This window comes from Triplophysa dalaica, chromosome 24 (assembly GCF_015846415.1).
Source record: "Triplophysa dalaica isolate WHDGS20190420 chromosome 24, ASM1584641v1, whole genome shotgun sequence".
NCBI lineage: Eukaryota > Metazoa > Chordata > Actinopteri > Cypriniformes > Nemacheilidae > Triplophysa > Triplophysa dalaica.
In genome coordinates this window covers 5,786,139-5,807,060 of record NC_079565.1, presented here as the reverse complement: position 1 = coordinate 5,807,060, position 20,922 = coordinate 5,786,139, and the positions used below count along the sequence as shown (strand labels likewise).

Here is a 20,922-nt window from a genome sequence, read left to right as displayed (position 1 = left end):
ATGTTTTGGGTGAACTTGTCCCTTTAAGCTAGTTTAAATCCTGTTGGTGGACACCAGCATGTTATGTGTATACGTTTAAACTTGGAAACGCAGTGTGGTTTTGCGTAGTATTTGTTCTAATGTCATTGCATTAACTGTAAATTACACACTAAACAGGTCGGTTACAGTATTGTTAACAGAATGTACATCTTTCCATATGTTTATTTTATTGGAGGTTATTTATTCACTTGCTGTCCAGTGCTGCCTGGTGGTGTTTACATTGAATGGGTAGAACGGTGCTCAGGGCCCCCCACAGAACTCACACAGAGACTCTGTATTACCAGGAGTGAATCCAGATTTAAACAGTGATTTATGAGTTTCCAAGTTTCACTGAATGGCTTGTAATATGGACTTAAAAAATATGACCCTTTATTTTGACCTCTGCTTTAGTGCCGGTTAATGGAGCCAGTTAAAATGATGCCGCCTCCTTGTGGCCAGTTGGTTTAGCTGCATTAAGATGGCATACTTTATTACTCAAACATATTTACTTTTTACTGTGCACACTGCACAGTATCAAAATACTCTCTATGTATGAGTTTAAAAATTGATTTAATAATGTTATTAAGTAATACATTTTTAGGAAATGTTTGTGCTCCCTCGTGTTCTAGACATTTTGACATCCTGCTTAGATTAAATTGACATGGAATATAGTTACCAGTCTACCCTGTAAAATGTAAATGCTAGCTGATGGAACACAGTTTGGGATTTGTGTTTCATCCATGTGAGAACTGTACCGTGTTAGATGTTAAATGTCTCTTTCTGTTTTTCTTTGGATAAATAGATTTACACAGACTGGGCCAACCACTACCTAGCCAAGTCTGGACACAAGCGACTGATTAAAGACCTTCAACAGGATGTGACCGACGGCGTTTTGTTGGCGGAAATAATTCAGGTTGTAGGTAAGATTAAACGCGCAAAGATTCATTTTCCATAGTTGAACCAAATCCCTCATTCTTTCTTGGACAACAAAACCTACAATTCTGCTCCATTGTAAGGGTCATTCTAACCGTAGTGAGAATGTAGAAGGGGAAGAAATGGGCACACAAACATCACGTTTGGCCGTCACCTTTATTATTTTGAATGGGTTTAGCTCTGAAGTTGATGAAATTGGATTGGTTTATGAGAAGGGGTATTTTGTGGATAGTTTTTGAGCCTCAAGAAGCAAGTTGTGAACATTTTTATGAAGAAAAAAAGCCAAAAGTCAATACACTTATTCTGGACGAGAATAACTTAAAACTAAAAAAAACTAAAACTGTTAAAACTAACTTCTTTATTGTTATCTCATTGCAGCTAATGAGAAGATCGGGGCTATCAATGGATTTCCTCAGAGTCAATCACAAATGGTATGTCAAAAAAAACTATTCTAAGTCTCCAGAAACCACATAACGAAACATATCAATAAAAACAAAGAAATATAAGCATATTCAAGCAATCGAAACAAGCTAACTATTGTATAGATTAGCATTTATGAAGAATTATATTGCCTTGAAGTGTAGCTTGACTATAAACATCTTTGACATCTTATGTTTGACTGTGGAAGAGTTTGCACAAAAAGAATCTGCACTGGTTCTATATGTCAAACTTTTTCTTTCTGTGACAGATCGAAAATATTGATGCCTGTCTAGGATTTCTGGCTGCTAAAGGATTGAATATAAAAGGAGTTTGTGCTGAAGGTGAGCAGAAAAATAAATGTATTTGGGTTTATAACTCATTGGGTGACCCTTAAAGGGAAAGTTGCTCCAAAAATGAAAATTCTGTCATCATTTACTCGGGCTCATTTAATTTCATACCTGCATAAATTGCCTTGTTCCAATGAACACAAAGAAAGATATCTGGAAGAATGTTAATCATTTTCAGTTCCGGGACATCATTAACTACCATAGTTAAAGGTTACTCAAAGGTGCACGAGAAATGAAATCTTCAAAATATCTCATTATGTGATCAACAGAACTAAACAATACAATGTTTTCTTTCCTATGGTAGTGGATGATTCCCCAGACATCCTTCCAAAAATCTTTCTCCGTGTTCATTGTATAAAAGAAATGTATACGAAACAACCTGAGGGTGATTAAATAATGACAGATTTTTATTTTTGGATGATCTATCTATTATAGGGAAGCTCTCTAACTATAGGCCAGACCTACTGAAATAGTTTCTTTGTCTTTTCTAATTCAGAGATCCGCAGTGGCAATCTCAAAGCCATTTTAGGCCTGTTCTTCAGTTTGTCTCGATACAAGCAGCAGCAACAGACTTATAAACAGCCGTCCGGCAATGCACAGAATCTCCAAAGCAACCAGGCCCACCGATGCGCCAGTCCTGCCCTTCCTCCATACACCTCTACTGGACAATCTACTTACAACTCTCCCTGCCCCTCTCCTATCCACCAAAACTTCATTTCACCTCCATGTTTGCAAAAACCTTTGACAGACCTACAGTCCAGGTATTGTATTAATTCCTTTAAAAAGCCTTAAAAAAGATGTTTATATAACAAATTATTAATTTGACCGGTTTTGCATGACAATGTGTAATTTCAACTCTCAAATTTAAAGCAATTGTAATCCAAAATCAGTACTTTTTTTCATATGAACCGTATCAGATAGTCTGGTATTGGTTCTGTTGTGATTTCTTTGATTCTTTCCTGAATATTTAAAACTTTAGCATTTATTCATATTACACTTCGTGTGAATAAGCTCTTAGTTAGACGGTGCTTACATTTACACTTCAAATAATTATTATAAACTGATGAAATTAAGACCATTCAAAATGTTCATGTAATCAGCATTTCTGGATGTATTGTGGCCATTCCAGTCCAGTATCTGTTGAATTTAAACAAAATCAAACCTTGGGAGTGACATAAAGTCATCCAACAGCCAAGTGAAAGACTGACAGCATGACAATTTTTGAACTTTTCCATAATACAAATATTAATTTTGTATTGCTTAAAAGTGATTACAAACTTGTTATCTTTGCAGTATTTAGGAGCAAAACTTTTTTTTTTGCCTTTTTGTATTCAGTTATTGTTATTCTGCAAATAAATACAAACAGGAACAATAATTTTATTTGAGATGTGGGCAAAATATTGTGATAATTAAAATTATAATTATACCTATAAATATTCAATTCAGAAAAACTGAAAATATTTTGAAATATTCTCTTTATTTTTTCTGCGGCTGTTTATGCTACCAACATCCTATAGAATATCCAACTTAATAACACTACAGTTGTCTATTCTGTGCTCTAAAACATCTCTTTTGCATCTTCGGTTGTTATTTTCTCTCTTGCGTTTCTCTTTATTATGAAGTCATGCATCCGAAGGCTCCAATAAGAAAAAAGCTGTCAAGCTCACAGTTGCTCAGAAAAAGAACTCTAGGTTGGCTTTCCACATTTCTTCACCCCCCCCAAACTGACACCTCAAAGAATGACCTCTCCTCATCCACTTTAATGTATGCATGTCATGCAATGCATGTTACCTTTCATCACAAGACTAGAGCACCATCTACTGGTCATGTGATAATACCTCAAAGCCTTGTGTCCTCCGGGCCAAACAAGCATGTGAATCCCATTCAATAGTCACGTTGTTCTCTTTCATTTGATCACAAATTGACTTGAATATTATAAGGTCACTGTTCATTTATATCATTTTTTTCTTTGGACTATGAATAGTTTTACTTCAAGTGACTGGATGAATGAGTTTTGTTATTTCTAACTTTGTTTCAGGCTTCCAAGCCCCTCGGTGAGGGCGACTGGGGTGGGCGGAGAGTGTAAACCTCGAACCTGTAACCCCAACAGACGCAGCCAGAGTTTCAACCAGTGCGACCGAATGATACCTTCAATCTCTGTCGGTCCTCATGAAAGAGGTGAGTTATCATGCAAGACATCATTTTTATCACGTGTCTTGCATTGTATTTTGAGAGATTGTGTGTTTTAACATATTGCACAGTGACTTGCCCCATATGCTGTGTACATGCATTGTAAGTGTATTAGTCTAAATATGCTTTGCATACAAACGGACCCAAACTGCTTTCTGTAACCTACAGCATGTCACATATGCTGTCAATTGAACTTGTATTGAACCTGAACATTTCTTTAAGTGCCTAAGTATTGTAATAGTGTCTGTGTTTGTTTAACAGTCTGTGTGCAGCTATAGGAACAGCTGTGTGTGGTAGGAACGTTATTAATCTGTTTAGACTGTGGAGATACGACTATAAATTTGTTAACAGACAAACTGCATCTGTACTTTTTCCACTTTCCCACACACATTGTTTTTTTACACTACATTAGTGAGGATATCTTGTAGAGCTCCATTGTTTTTATAAAGCTCATACAGTATACTGTTAAAGATTTAAAGGGATAGTTCACCACGTTTTTTATTTACCCACTTTTGTCTCGTTTTAAATCTGTTTGACTATTTTTCTTCTGCAAAACACAAAATCTATTTGGAGAAATGTTGGTAAGCAAATGACCTCGGCCCCCATTGACTTCCATTGTAAGGATTATAAACTAACAAAACTACGGAGATATTTTTCAAAATCACTTTTCTATCAGAGATACGAGTTTCATATACTGCTTTTGAAATGGATGAGGCTTCCAAAATTATGCCAAATTTATTTGGGGCGAACTATCCCTTAAAGAAAATCATGGGGGCCTTTTCAGAATGAACTCAAGGCTATCTTAACCATCCATCTTTACTTTAGTCTATGTCTGAGTTGGATAAGTGCTCATAATTTACACATTTTTATGGTCTGTAATTGCATACTGTGTTCCGACACATTTTTGGCATGTTTTCATGTAATTATGGCAGGTGTGATATTCACACTATTCAGTTATGTACAGTAGGAGTTCTCGTTGCTGTAGTTTGTATTTACCGAATCTCAGATGATGGTTTTTAAAACTTGACATTTAGTGCAAAATCATTTATCGTTTTAAATCACCAAAGTGAAAGATATTTGCTTTGTAGACAGCATAGTACAGTGTGTGGCCCTGATGAAGCTTCACAAAATAAGATTTCACCTTTATCGGAAGTGAGTCACCTCTCAATGGGTCTTAATCATGAAACATGAATAATTTCTGAATCTATTCCGCTGAAGTTGTCACGTTGAATCAAACGGGACATTTTACATGAGATTAGTTTTATGAATCGTAGCTCAAATTGGTTCAGCTCATGTTTCACGGTGAGGCCAAAGTGTTGAAATGTGGCAATAAATAATATTTCCCAGTTTTCCCTCAAGGATGCCTATGTACAATATTTCCTGTTTGCGCATACATGTTTGATTTACATAAACGTGCGCATGCATGCAGATGTGTTTGTGTGTGTGTGTGTGTGTGTGTGTGCACGTTCAGCTGCGCACTGCTGGTTCTGGTATGCTGGTGATGAGGCGTTTACTGCACACTGATTCAACACTAATTAGTGCACTTGTGGAACCGCCAGCACAAGAGACAGAGAGAGAGAGCGAGAGAGAGAGAGATTAAGCCAGAGAAGGAGGGTGACAGTGCTGAATTTAAAATAAAAACGTTAGTTTGCAAGTACACAGGCTGAGGAGGCAATTGACATTCATTTTACTCTGAACTTTGGGCTGTATGTGAAAACCACACAGAATTGCTCCATCTGTAAGGTAAGCAGCGCTAAACTTTTCATGAAGCGGGTCGGTCAATGATGTCATCTGCGGTGCCAGTTAGCACAGGGTCATTTGCATTTTTTTTCCAAATCCGGTGACTAGAAAAAAGGAAATGAACTATCTTTTCTCATTTTTACCGGGCAAGGTTGTGCAGAGGTCCGATTTTAAAATTCTCCCTTTTTTAATTGAGGAGTTTAGATGAAATTGGCAATGAGCCATAGGATGTTAAAGCTCTTTTTTCTGCTCTACAGAAGTACAAAGTATTATACAGGGCTTTCTGAAACAACTTTATGATCACTAAGCACATTGAAAACACATGACTGTCGTTCTGCCATGAATAGTGGCTGTAAATGTCATAATCTATTAAAAACATACTTGTAGGCTTGAAGGGAGAGTTTATCCCCAAAATAAAAATGATATCATCATTTACTCACCTTCACGTTGTTCCAAAACTGTATACATTTCTTTGTTCTGTTGAACACAAAGAAGATATTTTGAAGAATGTGGGGCACCATTGACTTTACTAGTTTTTTTTTTTTTCTATGGTTGACAATAGTGATGTTTGTTGAGCCGAACTAAGAAAGGTTTACATGTTTGTGACATCTTGAGGGCGAGTAAAGGAACACTGAATTAGCATTTTTAGGTAAACTATCACTTAGCATTATATGTAATTTATACATCACTTTGCATTGTTCATGCGATCTTTCTCAGCACTGTGTCTTATACCCTCCTCTAGTTATGGATGGCAATGGTGTCACACTTGTTCATGTCCGTGTGTGACAGCTATGACCCACTTTCTCGGAGCCAAAGTGGCCTCCTATTTGGAAGGTTGCCCGTTACAGTAGCTGAATGTCCAAATGTGGGAAAAACCGGCACAAATCAATGTATTTATTTCTTTAACACCTATACTGTTAAGTTTGTCACTTATATTTATAAAAACGTTTTATTTATTGCCAAACATCGAGTTGTTTGGAATAAGCTTAGTGTGCTCATACACAATAATAACAAACATTAGGATACATACATTAATACATACACAGACATGCATACATTAAGGTGTAAATATTGGTCCCATCAATTATAAAGAGTAAAATTTATATTTATTTATATATATATATATATAAATGTATATGTGTGTATATGTATATGTGTATATGTATATGTATATATGTATATGTATATATATGTATATGTATATGTGTATATGTGTATATGTGTATATATGTATATATGTATATATGTATATATGTATATTTTATACTGTATGTGTGCATTAAAGCATGCTGTGAACAAACTGGGTATTTAATTAATTAAATGATATCAAAAATAAATAATAATGACATTTGTTTATTAAAGAAACAATTTGAAATGCACATTGTGCAGCGGAACAGACTATGTGACCACAAAACCAGTCATAAGGGTGTTAATTTGGGGCAATTGAGATTTATACAACATCTGAAAGCTAACTAAATAACCTTTCCATTAATTTATGGTTTCTTAGGATATGACAATATTTGGTCAACATATCTGAAAATCTGGAATCTAAGGGTGCAAAAAATATAAGTATTGAGAAAATCGCCTTTAAAGTTGTTTGTTTGTAGGCATGTTTCTTGTCATTTTTACCTCTCACAAAAAGAAGTTTTGATATATTTCCTGTAGGAGATTTACAAAACATCTTCTTGGAACATGATCTTTACTTATTATCTTAACTAACATCCTAATCCATTATGGCAATGTTTTGTTGGCTTTTTATATAATGTTATGTATATTATTTCTTGCATGCACAGAGAAAACAACCCCATCGCCCGTAATGGTTGAACACGGACCTGTCAGCTCTTCGATTCCTCCGCCCAGCTGCGCCGCCAGCAGCAGCGCATCATCTTCCACATCTAAACCCTGGAGAAGCAAATCGCTCAGCGCTAAACACAGTGCCACATCTTCACTGGTGACAGTTAAACAGCCAACTCCAGCTTCTCTTGAGGTTCCTCCCAAAGTCATCGCCCAGAAGTCCATGCTGGAAAAGCTCAAGCTCTTCAACAGCAAACCAGGTTCCCGAACCTCCAAGGTAGGAGATCCGAATGCTCTAGCACCGGACGGAGGCCAGGTTCAGGTCTGCCCCATCCACCCGACGCCCATCCTGGAAACCAGCGGCCTGTCACTCCCAGCAGTTCCAGGAGCTCCAGTCCCAAGCTAGCTCTGAAAGGCATTGCGCAACTTACACTCGGCAGGGCTTTGGCACCCAGAATAGCGTCCGAAAAAGGGAAAGACAAGTCAAAACTTAAAGAGAAGACCAAGCTTGGCAAACAACCTCCTGTTGCAGAAAGTGAGCACCCTACACCTGTCGCACCAGACTCTAAGAAGTCTATTCCCAAAGCAAATAAAAATAGCAGTATTGCCAAGAAAGATATTTCTAAAGCAGCTGTGAGTGGCATACCCAAACCAAGCCAGGGAGGCAGAGGTTCAGCTGCAAATAAGGTGTTAGTATCGCCCCCTTGTGGTGTGGATGTAGAACGGTCACGGAATGGAAAGTTGGGAGGTTTGTCTGTTCATAAGGGACACAAAGACATTAAAAGCTCAGAGTCTTCTTCAAGCTTAGTGTCAGAGGGCAATATTAGCCAAGACTTTGCAATTGGTTCTCAGACTAACTCAATAGCCAGCAACACAGTCAGCGTGCAACTTCCTCAACAACAATACAACCATCCCAACACAGCTACTGTCGCTCCATTCATGTACAGGTGAGGTTGTTGTGTGTCTTTGTATTAGTTTCTCAGTTTGTGGGACTTTTATTTGGAGTTTTATGCAAAGGAACTTAAAGTGCATGTAAGTTTATATTTTATCATTCTCGGGGGAACTGAACCCTTGTGCCTTTCATTGCTAGTGTAATGTTCCACCTGTTTAGCTAAAGGAACATGTTCATTTTACTGTAATGCAGTAATTTTGGCACTGAATTTATTTGGTGAATATAGGTCTCAAACAGAGATTGATAAGACCGGGCTGACGGCCGGAGCAGAGGAACGGAGAGAGAAAACAGGGCTATGCAGCAAATCCATTCATTCTTCTCTAGAGAACCTGACAGGTATGCATCAGTGAACATAATGAGTCTCAGTCCAGCTTTTAGGTTGTGTGTACGGGGTAGTTTGCCCAAAAATGAAAACGCTTTCATCATTTACTCACCAAATGTCAGATATTTTGAACATTGTTGTTCACAAAACAACACTTGGTTGTGCAAATGAAAGAAAGACCTACAGGATTCGAATGACCTGATGGTGAATACTTTTATTTTGGCATGAACTATCTCTTTAATTCGCTAAAAAAGTTACTCAATGTACTTACAAGGCTCCATGTGATAAAGCATAAAGATCTAAATCTTGTCTCTTCGATTTTAGAACATTTTGACAGCAAACCGTCACAATCAAGTTTGCGTCATGCTTATTAGCCCCACCCACAACTATATTTCAGTGGTCAAACTGACAAAGGTTTTGCTCCACAAACAGTAGCCGTAATTGGTTAAAAGTTTGCCATTCATTTTTATTTCATGCGGACATATGAATTGACATTTTGTTGTGTTTGTAATGTGTCCCTGCACATTGGTCAGTTGCTTTTTTATTGTGCCGTGTACGTGAATCGAGATTGTGTTATAATCTCAGGACTGGTGGTGGTAAAGTATACAATGGCATATTTGTAAACACTGTTGTATAAAATGGTACTTATAATTTATGAATTTATGAGCTGTATTTTCCAAGGCCAGTGTCGAGCCAGTCTGCGGGTTAAAAAGAAAACAAAAGCCCTCTCATCTGCATGTAAAAGGGTATAGATGTCAAGTAGCTGCCAAGGCCTACAAGCGTATTTGTGTGTGTGTGTGTGGGTGTGTGCGTGTGTGTGTGTGTGAGGACAGATCTATTCTCTGTGTGGCAGAGCTCAGCGCAGAGAGAAAAACTCACCACGGGGTTGTTCGCTGGACTGGTGTAGACATGAGAGCTGTATTCCAACTTCCCCTCTCTCTTTTCCATGAAGGAAAGGAAAAAGCAGGACGCCCTTTACAAGAGCTTCTTTCATGAATCAATCAGCACGTTCTCTGAGAAAACAAGAGGATTTAATCATCTTAAAAAGGTGTACAGGAGTCAGAGTCATAGAGAAAAGAAAGAAAGAAAGAAAGAAAGAAAACGTTTAGGGAGAGACAGTTCTTCTAGGTACAAGTGACTTGACGAGACCTTACTCTCTAAATGGACCCAACAGGAAGTCCATTAGCCCCCTCTGTCCGAACCAAAAATACAAGACTTTGTTCTCCTGAGGACACCTTAGTTGAATGTTCTGATCTCAGGAGTGAGTTTGAGGGGCGAGACATCTCTAGAGGACCTTTACCATCATCCGAAGGAGTCGCTGAAAGGGGTTTGAATGTAGAGGAGGGGAACACGTTCAGATGCATGTACCAGGTGCATTTGACTCAACACGCGTGTGTGTGGGATGGCATTGCACGGGTTAATGAGGAGATCCTTCTAACTATGTTGGATATTTTTGAGAAGCATAAAAGTAAGTGCATGTGGAAGTGTGTGTGTAACTTTTTTGGCAATGTACACTAGTGTTAAGTAACCACTTTTTCAACTTTTTACCTTTTTCTGAACTGCACTTTTAACTGTATTTTGACCATTTGGTATTTTTTATTAATATAGTTTGTTTCTACTAAAATTACTCTAGTGAGTGGAGCTGTAAATTAATGAGTATTGTTTATGTAAAATCATTTGAAATCGGGTAAATTTAAGAAATATGTTATCAATAGTTATATTGAGTTAGCAACGTTTGACACACAGGAGACTTAAAGAGACAGTTCACACAAAAAACTTGAGTTGTTCCAAATCTGTATAAATGTAATTTTTATGAGGAACACGAGAAAGATATTTGGAAGAATGCTTGTAACCAAACAGTTCTCGGCCACTATTGGCTACCATAGTAGGAAGAATGACAATGGCAGTCATTAGTGCCCCAGAACGGTTTGCTTTCCTACATTCTTCAAAATATCTTCTTTTGTATTCAATAGAACAAAGATATGCGAGTAAATTATGAAAGAATATTCATTTTCAGGTGAACTGTCGCTTTTAGCAAGTTTACATTTGCTCTTCATTAAAGTTTGAGGAGAAATTATGGTAATATTAAAGAAATCCCATCTGTGATTTTTCTTTCTTATAAGCATGGCTCTGGCAAGTGTGTTCTTCACAACAATAAGTGGCATGTTTCGGCCTCAGCGATTAAAAAACGTATGTTCCATGTCTAGGCAAACATTTTGAAAAGAGCTTTCTTCTTTCCTCATACAGCCTTTAGGAATGTAATGTACCATGGCGCTCATATTCCCACGCGTTGTACATCATGTGTGATTGTTTGTATGGCTCTGTGTTTGTGAGAGGCTGCTCTGTACCTCCTGAGCTTCTTGTGGACCCCTCATGATCGGTAAACAGCCCTTAATCCAACCGACCAAATCCTCTCTCACCTCTAGCATACACTGCGTGTTTATTTTTAAGCAGCACTTGGGTAACGTTGCGTACGTTGGAAGTGCTTCACGAAAACAAAAAGCTCTTTTACAGAAGGTTAGGAGATTTAACATCACGTTTCGTAATGAGCAAAAGGGGGAAGTTGGAGCTGAAACGCTAATACAGAACTGAGAGGTAGTTCATTCACACCGAATCCTGTGATTCTCTGGGTCTTGGTGCATTTTTTAAAAGTTTTACGTTTATGTGTTTGAATGTGTGTGTTTGGACATGCCTCAAAGATACGGTAGCAGCTGTTCGGAGTTGTGCCGAGGGTTGTGATGAAGAGTCTGTTTTCTTCAGGTGAGGACTCGGAGAGCAAGAGACTACGTACTGTGAAGAACATCGCTGATCTGCGACAAAACCTAGAAGAAACCATGTCCAGTCTGCGGGGGACGAATCATATTAGTCACAGGTAGGATCTGTGTGAGCAGGAGTTTCAAAATGATATGGGCAGTTTTAGTGTTACTGTATGGATGTTAAATTTGCAATCAGTATTTGGAATATAAACTGAGAATGTATTTATTACCAATGTATGTAGAGTTTGGTTTCAAAATGAAGTTTTTTTAAATTATGTTGTCATGTTTGTATTGTCTTTTATTGTGTTGGTTAGCTGTATCTTTTAAGTTATTATGACTAAAATGAAAACAAATAAACTGCAGTTCGGTTGATATAAATTGAAATGCACAATAAAAAACATTATTTTTCATCATCATTTTGGATCCAAACACTTCATATAGAACTTCTGTCTTTAAACTGCTGTACCGTTATGGATGTAATTCTTAAGAATTTAAAATTTGCTTTCAAAAATGCTTTCAAAACTTCGAGACCTCATAGGGATATTTAGACCACCAAATATTGAGATCTGACCTATCAGTATGACTTAAGCCCCCATTGACTTTCCATAGTCGGAATAAAATTACTATGGAAGGTCAATGGGGGCTGATTTTGAAGTGAACTACTCCTTTAAAAGTTCTTTATAGAAGAACTTACATATTATATTTTTTCAAGACCTTACATAATAAATGAAGTGTTATGTTTTTATTACCTTAGAATTCGTTATTTCTATCTACATAGACCGCGGGTCCCCCATATAGAATTCACAATGTTGTTTCTACAGTAGCCCTAAACAGACAAACTGCTCTACAGAACACGTTTCGTAAATATGTTCTCTCCTTTGCGAAAACGTGGCGACATCTTAGCACTGTGTCTGTCTTAGTTGTCGTAATGCTTCGAAAGGCAGGGGGATGGATGGAGTGAGCCGTTTGTTGCAATTTCAACCTCATCGCTAGATGCCGCTAAAGTTCATACGCTGGACCTGTAATATTTTTATCTACAAAATATGCGATAGTTAAAACGTAATATATGATAAATATACAGTAGCATGTCTCGTTATAATAAAGCCTTTTTTAAATTGTAATATTTTTTCTGTTGAAAGTGTACATTTGACAGTAAGAATTACTATTAGTTGCACGTGTAGTATTATACTGTTAGGGCGTCTATGTAACAGTATAAGAATTGATAATTTGTAGTTATTTTTTAAATTATGTAATGTGTTATTGGAAGCAAATGTGCACATAGCGTATTAGCTCATTTTTCTCTTTAAACTTTGTAATAACTGACAACAACAGTTACTATTGTGTTAAACAAGGCGATAATCTTTGAAAAAAGTTTTGTTTCATAGTTCTGTGCACAATCTGTCAGACTAGCTTTTAGATTATCAGATTATTTCCAGTGTATTTCTAGTAGTATTATAAAGTGGTCCCTCTAGTGGTAGTTGCCTCTTACTGCATTTTACTCATCTCACTTCATGATGAGCCTGTAAATGATTTCAGTTCAGAAAGGCTGACGTAGGACATGACATTAATTATGAGTGAGCACAGAGATCACAGCAGAGCTCAGAATGCTCCCCATTGTTCCCGAGTGTGTAGATTCTTTCATCTGTGAGAGTTTGTTAACAGGAAAAGTCTCAAGCCGGCTTTGAGAAGGACAGTTTGATTGGCATTAGGAGCTCTTTCGGGGTGCCAGGGTTTTCCCCTTGCCGTGATGGGTTTGATGTTCCTCTCCGTCTTTCAGCATACAAAAGCTAACCGTGAAATCGTTCGGGGGCCACCTACTGCCTATTAATGCTGGATAAAAGCTTGCTTCAATATCCCAGACAGGATGTAGACTGGTGCCAGAAACGCAATGCTACGTTTGCTTTTCGTTTCATTAAAAAAAAGAATTTAAATGATATTTTCTAGGGACAGTTCACTCAAGAATAAAGTCTGTGGTGTGTGTTGTCACATGTCAGCGTCACAGATGCATGTTTATATCACTTTAATCTAAATGTGTTCTTACTTCCCATTACCTGACAGCACCCTGGAGACGACCTTTGACAGCACAGTAACCACGGAGATTAACGGGAGGGCCCTGCTTTCACTTAATCCCCGCCCTGCCTCTGCATTGCCATGGCGACTGGGCTCATCCAGCCCTCGTTTACAAGCCGGCGATGCCCCTTCATCAGGGAACGGGTTCGTACACCATAGCGGAGATTGTGGGCGCAACATGCGCCATCATCAAACAAGCACACGCAAAGGAGCCGTCCGTGGCCTTGATTTCTCAGACAATGGGGAGGAGCTGGAGGGTGTTGCCTTGGAAACACCAGGGTACATGAGTGATGGAGATGTCCTGGGCAAAAGCGCGAGGGTGGACAGTGTCACTAGTGGGTAAGTTTGGGTTGTGTTTGCACATTTCGTGTGTTGTTTTTGTTGTGATCTAGGACATGTATATGATATATATTTGAGAAGTGTTCCAGGTGACATGCAGGTAAGAAGTGTTTTCCTACATCTGCCTCTGGGGGGCACTATTTAGTTAGACTGTTGTTTAACTCACTGGTGCAAAAATGATATTTTTCTTACTTTCTTCCTTACATCTGAAGGAAGTACTAATAAGGAAATTATGAGTTTTGATTTAATTTTCGTTAATAAAATTATGATTATAGATTATGCATTATATACATTATTGTTTTTAAATGCAGTACTATTTGTACTTTATAGCCTTTGTGTATCTTTTCGCTATCTGTGCATGTCTGTTATCAGCTGTTCATTTCCCTGTCTGTCAGTAGGACATAAAACCTTCCGCACGCAACGTGTAGCCTGTGGTAGCAGAGCGGGAGTCAAGGGTCATGGGAAATATTCATGGCTGGTTCTTAAGATACGAATAGATGAATATTTGGGGCATAGAGAGAAAGACAGAGAGAGAGCATATTTAGGTTTAGAACTTATCACGCAGAGATACATTTAGTTGACTTCATGGAAAAATCGTGTCCCCCAAAAGAAATATGAGTTTGCCTCCAAATTTGGAAATACAGGTCATGCGACAATATACACCCGGAGTCGTGCAGAATGTTTTACCGGTCTTGTACAAACAGGAATCGGGCAGACAGCGTTTAATGGAATCTCGTATTCCTTGCACTTTTTGCCGAATCTCAGTGATTCCTTCACCACAAAAAAATCTTTGCAAGACACTTGATCATAGTTGGAAAGATTTCAAGCCCAATTACTTTGACCATATAGGGATTGGTTTTGAAATCGAGTCAACATTGGGTATTTAAAGCATTTCTGTTTCTTAAACATAATGCCTTGGAATAGATTACCAGCTTTTTACTTGCACATCTTTTGAGAACCACACAAATTGCATTTATCTGAATAAAGCTATTTAGTCTACAAGGACAATGAAACTTGATTTATCCCCTTGATTAGATCATCAGAAGGTTCAATCAAAGATTTTACATTTTTTGTAAACCTTTTACAAAGGTTTTTTCTTTGCAGCAGTGTGAACATTTTGGTGGCATCTAGCGGTAAGGTTGTGAATTACAACCAACGGATCACTCCACCGCTTGCCCCTCCCAGTCGGAGCGCTATGATGTAGATAGAAATAGCTTGTTCTAAGGTAAAAAAAACATAGCGCTTCATTATGTATGGTCTTTATACACCTCTAAAGACAAAGTTATGTATGTTATATTGCATTTAGGTCAATAGATCCTCCAAAAAATGATACACTGGACCTATTACATTTTTACATTTTGCACAATAACTCAAACATTAATTAAAAAGACAGTTCATTACGATGGTAAAGTGCTGATGTTTTTACCTCGGGTCTTTATATCCATGCGCACATCTGCTAAATGACTTACTGCGGGGTCCCTAGGTCAGGACAAATACATCACCAGCTTGGACCACAATGATTTACTGGTGAAACCAATGGTAACAAGCCGTTGTTGCTCAGTAATCATTGTTAAACAAGAGCCATTGCCCCAGATCTGCCTGTTATACAGATGTATAATATAAAAATACAAAGGGATCGATATCATAACGGTCGGACATTGGACCGCTCCATCTATCAGTTTCAAACGATCTGCAAATCCAGCATTATATTCACCATTTATATGTGCATTTACATTTTAAATTAGTTTTTTGACAAGTTGACCATATAAAGCATTAGAAGCCAGCACGTTTAACATTGTGAAGAACTTAGAATGCATGACACCGGGTTAAATCCCCCTTTTAAATAAAACAAAAATTTGAGAAAAAAGTAACAAACAAATTATATGAACACCAAATAATGCACAACTATCATCTTTGAAACTGCCTCAGATTTATAAACAGGATGAGAAGTATAATAAATCTTATGATTGTGCAATTCATATTGACAGACTCGCATATATTTGATATGACTCATATCTGATGATTCATGATTGGTTCCCTGTAGCTAAATGGAAACTCATAAATTGTCAGAGTGACATTTGGAGTCGCTCCTGAATTGTATTTACCTGAAATGTAACACGCGCCCGACAGGTTAGTCAGCGGCGAGGATGATGAAACAGCCATCGGCTCACAGCAGGAAATGATAGATTAAGATAAGGATGTGTGTAGGATGCGTGTCTATTAAGATTTCACAGGCGCAACCAGCAGCTCTTTTATGAATCTAGTGGTAGGTGTCTATCCAAAATGACTTTGAGTGCATTCAGGGTGTGTACGGTAAAAGATGCGTTTACCTGACATGATGTGAAATAGTCCGAGTTTTTTTGGTATTAGAGAGACATCACTTTAAAGCAATTGTAAAATAGAGTACGTCCTCTTTTGGTGTTTCGTTAAAAAATGACATGGGTTTGGAACATGAGAGTAAGTAAAGTGCTTTAGCCTCCAGTAGGATTTTGTTGTTATCAGTGCATTTGCCGGTCTCTCAAGCATTTGATACTCACATTGTTGGTTCCCAAAGGGCAAATGACTGTCCTATTGAGAACCTGTTTAGAACATCCACTTAACTACTCAGCAGAGCAAACACCATTCAGCTATTGCCTTGGGATAAAACACGGTCTCACAGAGCTCAACTGTCCACTTCCAACCCACCAACTTCCCCATTTCTCTCTCTCTCTCTCTCTCTCTCTCTCTCTCTCCTCTTTTCTCATTGCAGTTTGTCCTTAGGGATGTTAGGAACACATAGATACTCACACTAAAATGGCAAACACGCACACCTTAACAGTCAACAGACATGTCGTGTGAATCCATCTGACAGATTTTCGTGATAGTAACAGTCCTGGTTTGTGACCTTTAGTGAGGTGAGTGGACGTTGTTATTTCCTTGTAAAAATATATTTGCATTTAATGTGTGGTTAGTTTGAAGAGGAATGTTTAAGTGACAGCTGCTTTGGGATAGTTTGAAATGTAAAACTAAAAGAAAGACAAGTCACTTTAAAGTAAGGTTGTATCACAAACTTGATGAACAAACTTGATAGTACCTTTACAGCATTTATACATTGTCATAATTTTTTTTCAATTGTATTAATAAATACTGAAACAGCTGTTAGCGTTAGTTAATGCTCAGAGAACTAACATGAATATATATATATTGTATTTTGGAAAGCTGGTAAATGGACTGCAAATTAACAAGTTTGGTGTAAAATACAAGGAAAAACATTTTGTAAAGTAAACAAAAATTCACACGGCACAATTTTTTTTCGGGTATTTTTTTACAGCGTCGCTCACTGTTGGTTCATATTAGCTAAAACATTTACAAATGTTAACAAATACAAATTATTTAAAGTATTAAAGAAATTTGTAATCATGTGAATTTTTTTATTATATTGTGAGGTTAAATCTGGAAGTTTAAGTAGATTTTTTTCCCTTGGAGGTTCCCTGTATCTCATAATGCTTTAAATAGTAGCTTTATTTGAATCAATTGAGGTTTCTACAGAACATCTTGTTTGAAAATATGTTTTGTTTTTGAGTTTACTCTTACATGTTAAAAGGGCAAACATAAATATTTACTCTTGTCTGTGCCCATAACATAGGCTTCAATGCTTTGAAGAATATACGTTTTGTAGTGTACATACTGCAAATCGTGCATGCTATTGTCAAAACATACAATGTGTAGTCAACATAAACCGTTACAACTCATTGACAGACTTTAAAGATGAACTGCAGACAGAAACTGCTTTTCATCCTTGAATAATACATGACAATCTATTTTTGTTTTACAATTGCTGATAGATGAACACATTACTTTCAATTAACTCCTGAAGAAGACCCGACTGCTTTGAGTTTGACCGCTTTAACAGTTTGGTTGAATATATCGTGTGTGACTTTATATTTAAGATAAGGTTTCTGTAGGAGTTTGTATAACGTAGCTATTCTGGTGCAGCCAAGGACACACAAGAACACGTCTCTATTTAAGCTTTACCCCTTAACGTAGTGTAACTGGTTTTTCCTGTGAGCCGAATTTAAGAGACATTGACAGACGACTTTTTTACACTGTTTGTGGAGCGATAATTGAGTGCATATGTTATGAATATGAACATTGAGACACAGTCAAAGAAAGGCAGATCACAAAAAATGTTGTTGTTATCTCATCTGGTAACATTGTTAACCATAGCGTTACACTAGACATCTTCATGCTCCATTTCCAGCTAAAGCACAATGTAAGACCTAATGAATTTCTATTGCTTCATGTGGTCGAATGTGGTCCAGCAAACATTTGATTGACTGCGCAAAAAATGACAACACCTTGCTTGTGTTTTTGCAGCTACATGACTGATGGAGGGCTGAACATGTACACCCGCGGGGTTAACTGGGTCTCGGATGGAATGAGCTCTGTAAGAGGCCCCCTACACCACTTCAATCCCAAAAGTCAAGATGACACCGATAGGTAGGACTTAACCTTTCAACTCTGCACTTTTGGTTACCCACACAAACTAACGCTTGCCCCTTTTCGCCGAAACGACTCAAAATTCAGAAAATTGGCTCCACACTGGCTATGATGCTATGAATTTTATTTATGTTTATAATTTCTCATGACTCAATATTGTGACCAGCTTATTAGGGGAAAATGCTTTTAGCGTTTCTCTAAATTAAAATGATTGGATGCCGATTTATTGAATTGTATTTGCTAAACTTTTAACTGTTTGAAAAGGACAATCATGAAGGATGACTAATAATAATGTTTTATGGCAAAAAAAATAATCATGAAATATGGATATACAAGGTTTCACAGAAGGACGGCGGCGTGACCTCTCATGAGGTTTGCAGGTCCCGTGACTGAATCCCAGCACTTATTTTGTGCAAAAGCGAAGCTGTAGTCTTTCTTGGTTCTTCTGTTTGTTCTATACACCTGTACATAAACCCCCATTGTATGTTTAATAGTTAATCTGCTGCGTTTTAGTTCAGCAACACTGTTGTCTTTGTTCGCTTACAAAGGAGAGAGGAGCGATTGTCTTTCCCAGTGCCAAAGGCAACAGTTAATGGATGGGTATAGACATTTATCCCCATGCACACATAGACCAGTGCAAACACTTCTTTATGCATTGTTTTCTTTGAGTCAAATGCAATGGGTTTGCCAAATGGCGCATTAATGTATGTGTGCGTGCTTGCGTTTGGTGTGTCTGTTTACTGACCTGCAGGCCCTAAGGCTGTTGAACATCTTGTGTTGTTTCTGTAGTGCGCCTGCTCAAAAATAACAGTGTGGGTGAACATGGAAAAACGTGTTTTACTTACACGTGTCGAAACTGACAAAATCTTTAGTATTTGAAATGTTTCTGTCTGATGAATCAATGATGAATGCGCTAAGAGTGGAGAAACAGATGAAGATGCAGAGTTTCTCTCTGTTAACCGTTTTGTGCGTGGAAAACGTATAGTTATAAAACCAGCAGATGTTTAAGAAGAAAGAGATTCTTTTTGAGAAGGAACGAGTGAAGTGATAAAAATGAAATAGCAGTAGGTGGGGAGGTAAGCAGACGTTACAAGAATGTGTAAATGGTTTCTTTTGAAAAGAAAGATTGACATGATGGTGAAAGAGAAATCGGATTCGCTAAAAAGATCGAGGTACTTAAAGGGATTGTTCACGCCAAGATGAAAATTCCTTCATCGTTTACTCACCTTCATGTCATTCCAAACCTGTATGACTTTCTTTCTTCTGCAGAACACAAACGAAGATATTTTGAGAAAGAAAACGCTGGGAACCAAAAAGCATTGACCCCCGTTGACTTCCATTTTATGGATACAAAACCACTGTGGCATTTTTTTGTGTTCCACGGAAGAAAGAGTCGTAAGCAGGTTTTGAATAACACAAGGATGAATACATGAAGACATCCAGATACATGTTGTTCAAAATGTTGTCCCTCTTCTGTCCATATTGAACATTGAACGATTCTCAGAATCGGCTGTAGGGCGGACCAGACTTGATGTTGATGGTGTTAAGTCTATCACCGCAAGACTAAGCCTGCCATGAAGTCAACACACATCTGTCTGATGGAATGGCAGTAGTTAAAATCTTTCAGACCTTGGCAGAAAATGAGAAAAGCCAGAATAATGACCTACAGACAAGCATTGTTAGATCCACTGTTGCCCATATATGGTCAATTTCTGAAAGCTCAACCAGGTGTTCTCATGGCATTCTGTGCCCAGTACCTGTCAAGATATCAACTTGACGCCCAGATTGATACAGGTGAAAGAGGGATGATCTAAGACCTCATGAAAGGTTGCTGGGGGGTTGAGAATTCAACAGGAATTTCTTTTTTTCCTATTTACTAGAAATGCTTGATGTCATGTATAATTTGTTGAGTTTTTCTCCAACACCTGGTGCATTAGATCTTTTGTTATTTCGCCTTGCTTTGTCGTTAAATCTGCCAAAATATAAGTCCCAGATCGGTGGGGAAAGATCTAGCTCTGTTGATATATCATTGTGAAGGTTACGATGGGAGCCATGTTGGTTTTGGAGTTGGAGGATGAGAATGCTCTTGTTTAGATTTATTTATGTTGGACGATAAATTCAGTCATTACTCAGGTGTGCAGGTATGGTTAACGCTTAGACAAGTTTGTTGTGACTGCCGTAGGTCAATCAAAATTATCTGTCAGACATCTGCATTTACAAAATCTGGAATAGTCTGCTATGAGAAATCCTCATTGTGATCATACGGGTTTTCATTTAGACTTGAAAAGTGGGCAGTTGCACTATGTTCACATTGTTGTTTCACAATTTCGTGAGAACGTGTCCGATTGTGTTGAGCTTGTATGTTGAGTTTCAGGTGCGAGATCAAAAACTGGTTTGTTCTCAGTGATCGCTCTGACATGATCAAAGATGATTAACTCAGTCAAATGTCATGTGGGTTAGTAAATTATGAGGCAATATTCATATTTAAAGGATGTATGTGGGCAGTTGACGGATTAATATGCAAATTTTACCTATGGTGTGACGGCAAAAATATCGAAAATT

At 37.8% G+C, this 20,922-nt stretch overlaps 1 protein-coding gene across 1 annotated transcript in view; it reads left to right on the top strand.

Moving 5' to 3' along the window:
• Positions 1 to 20,922, top strand: part of nav2b (neuron navigator 2b) — a 55,707-nt gene that overhangs the window by 2,190 nt on the left and 32,595 nt on the right. Inside the window, 12 exon segments of the mRNA XM_056740458.1 lie at positions 821 to 938; positions 1,330 to 1,382; positions 1,640 to 1,712; positions 2,215 to 2,479; positions 3,341 to 3,409; positions 3,757 to 3,896; positions 7,442 to 7,795; positions 7,798 to 8,389; positions 8,621 to 8,730; positions 11,477 to 11,588; positions 13,531 to 13,881; positions 18,238 to 18,360. Coding sequence (XP_056596436.1) covers positions 821 to 938; positions 1,330 to 1,382; positions 1,640 to 1,712; positions 2,215 to 2,479; positions 3,341 to 3,409; positions 3,757 to 3,896; positions 7,442 to 7,795; positions 7,798 to 8,389; positions 8,621 to 8,730; positions 11,477 to 11,588; positions 13,531 to 13,881; positions 18,238 to 18,360 — 2,360 coding nt within the window.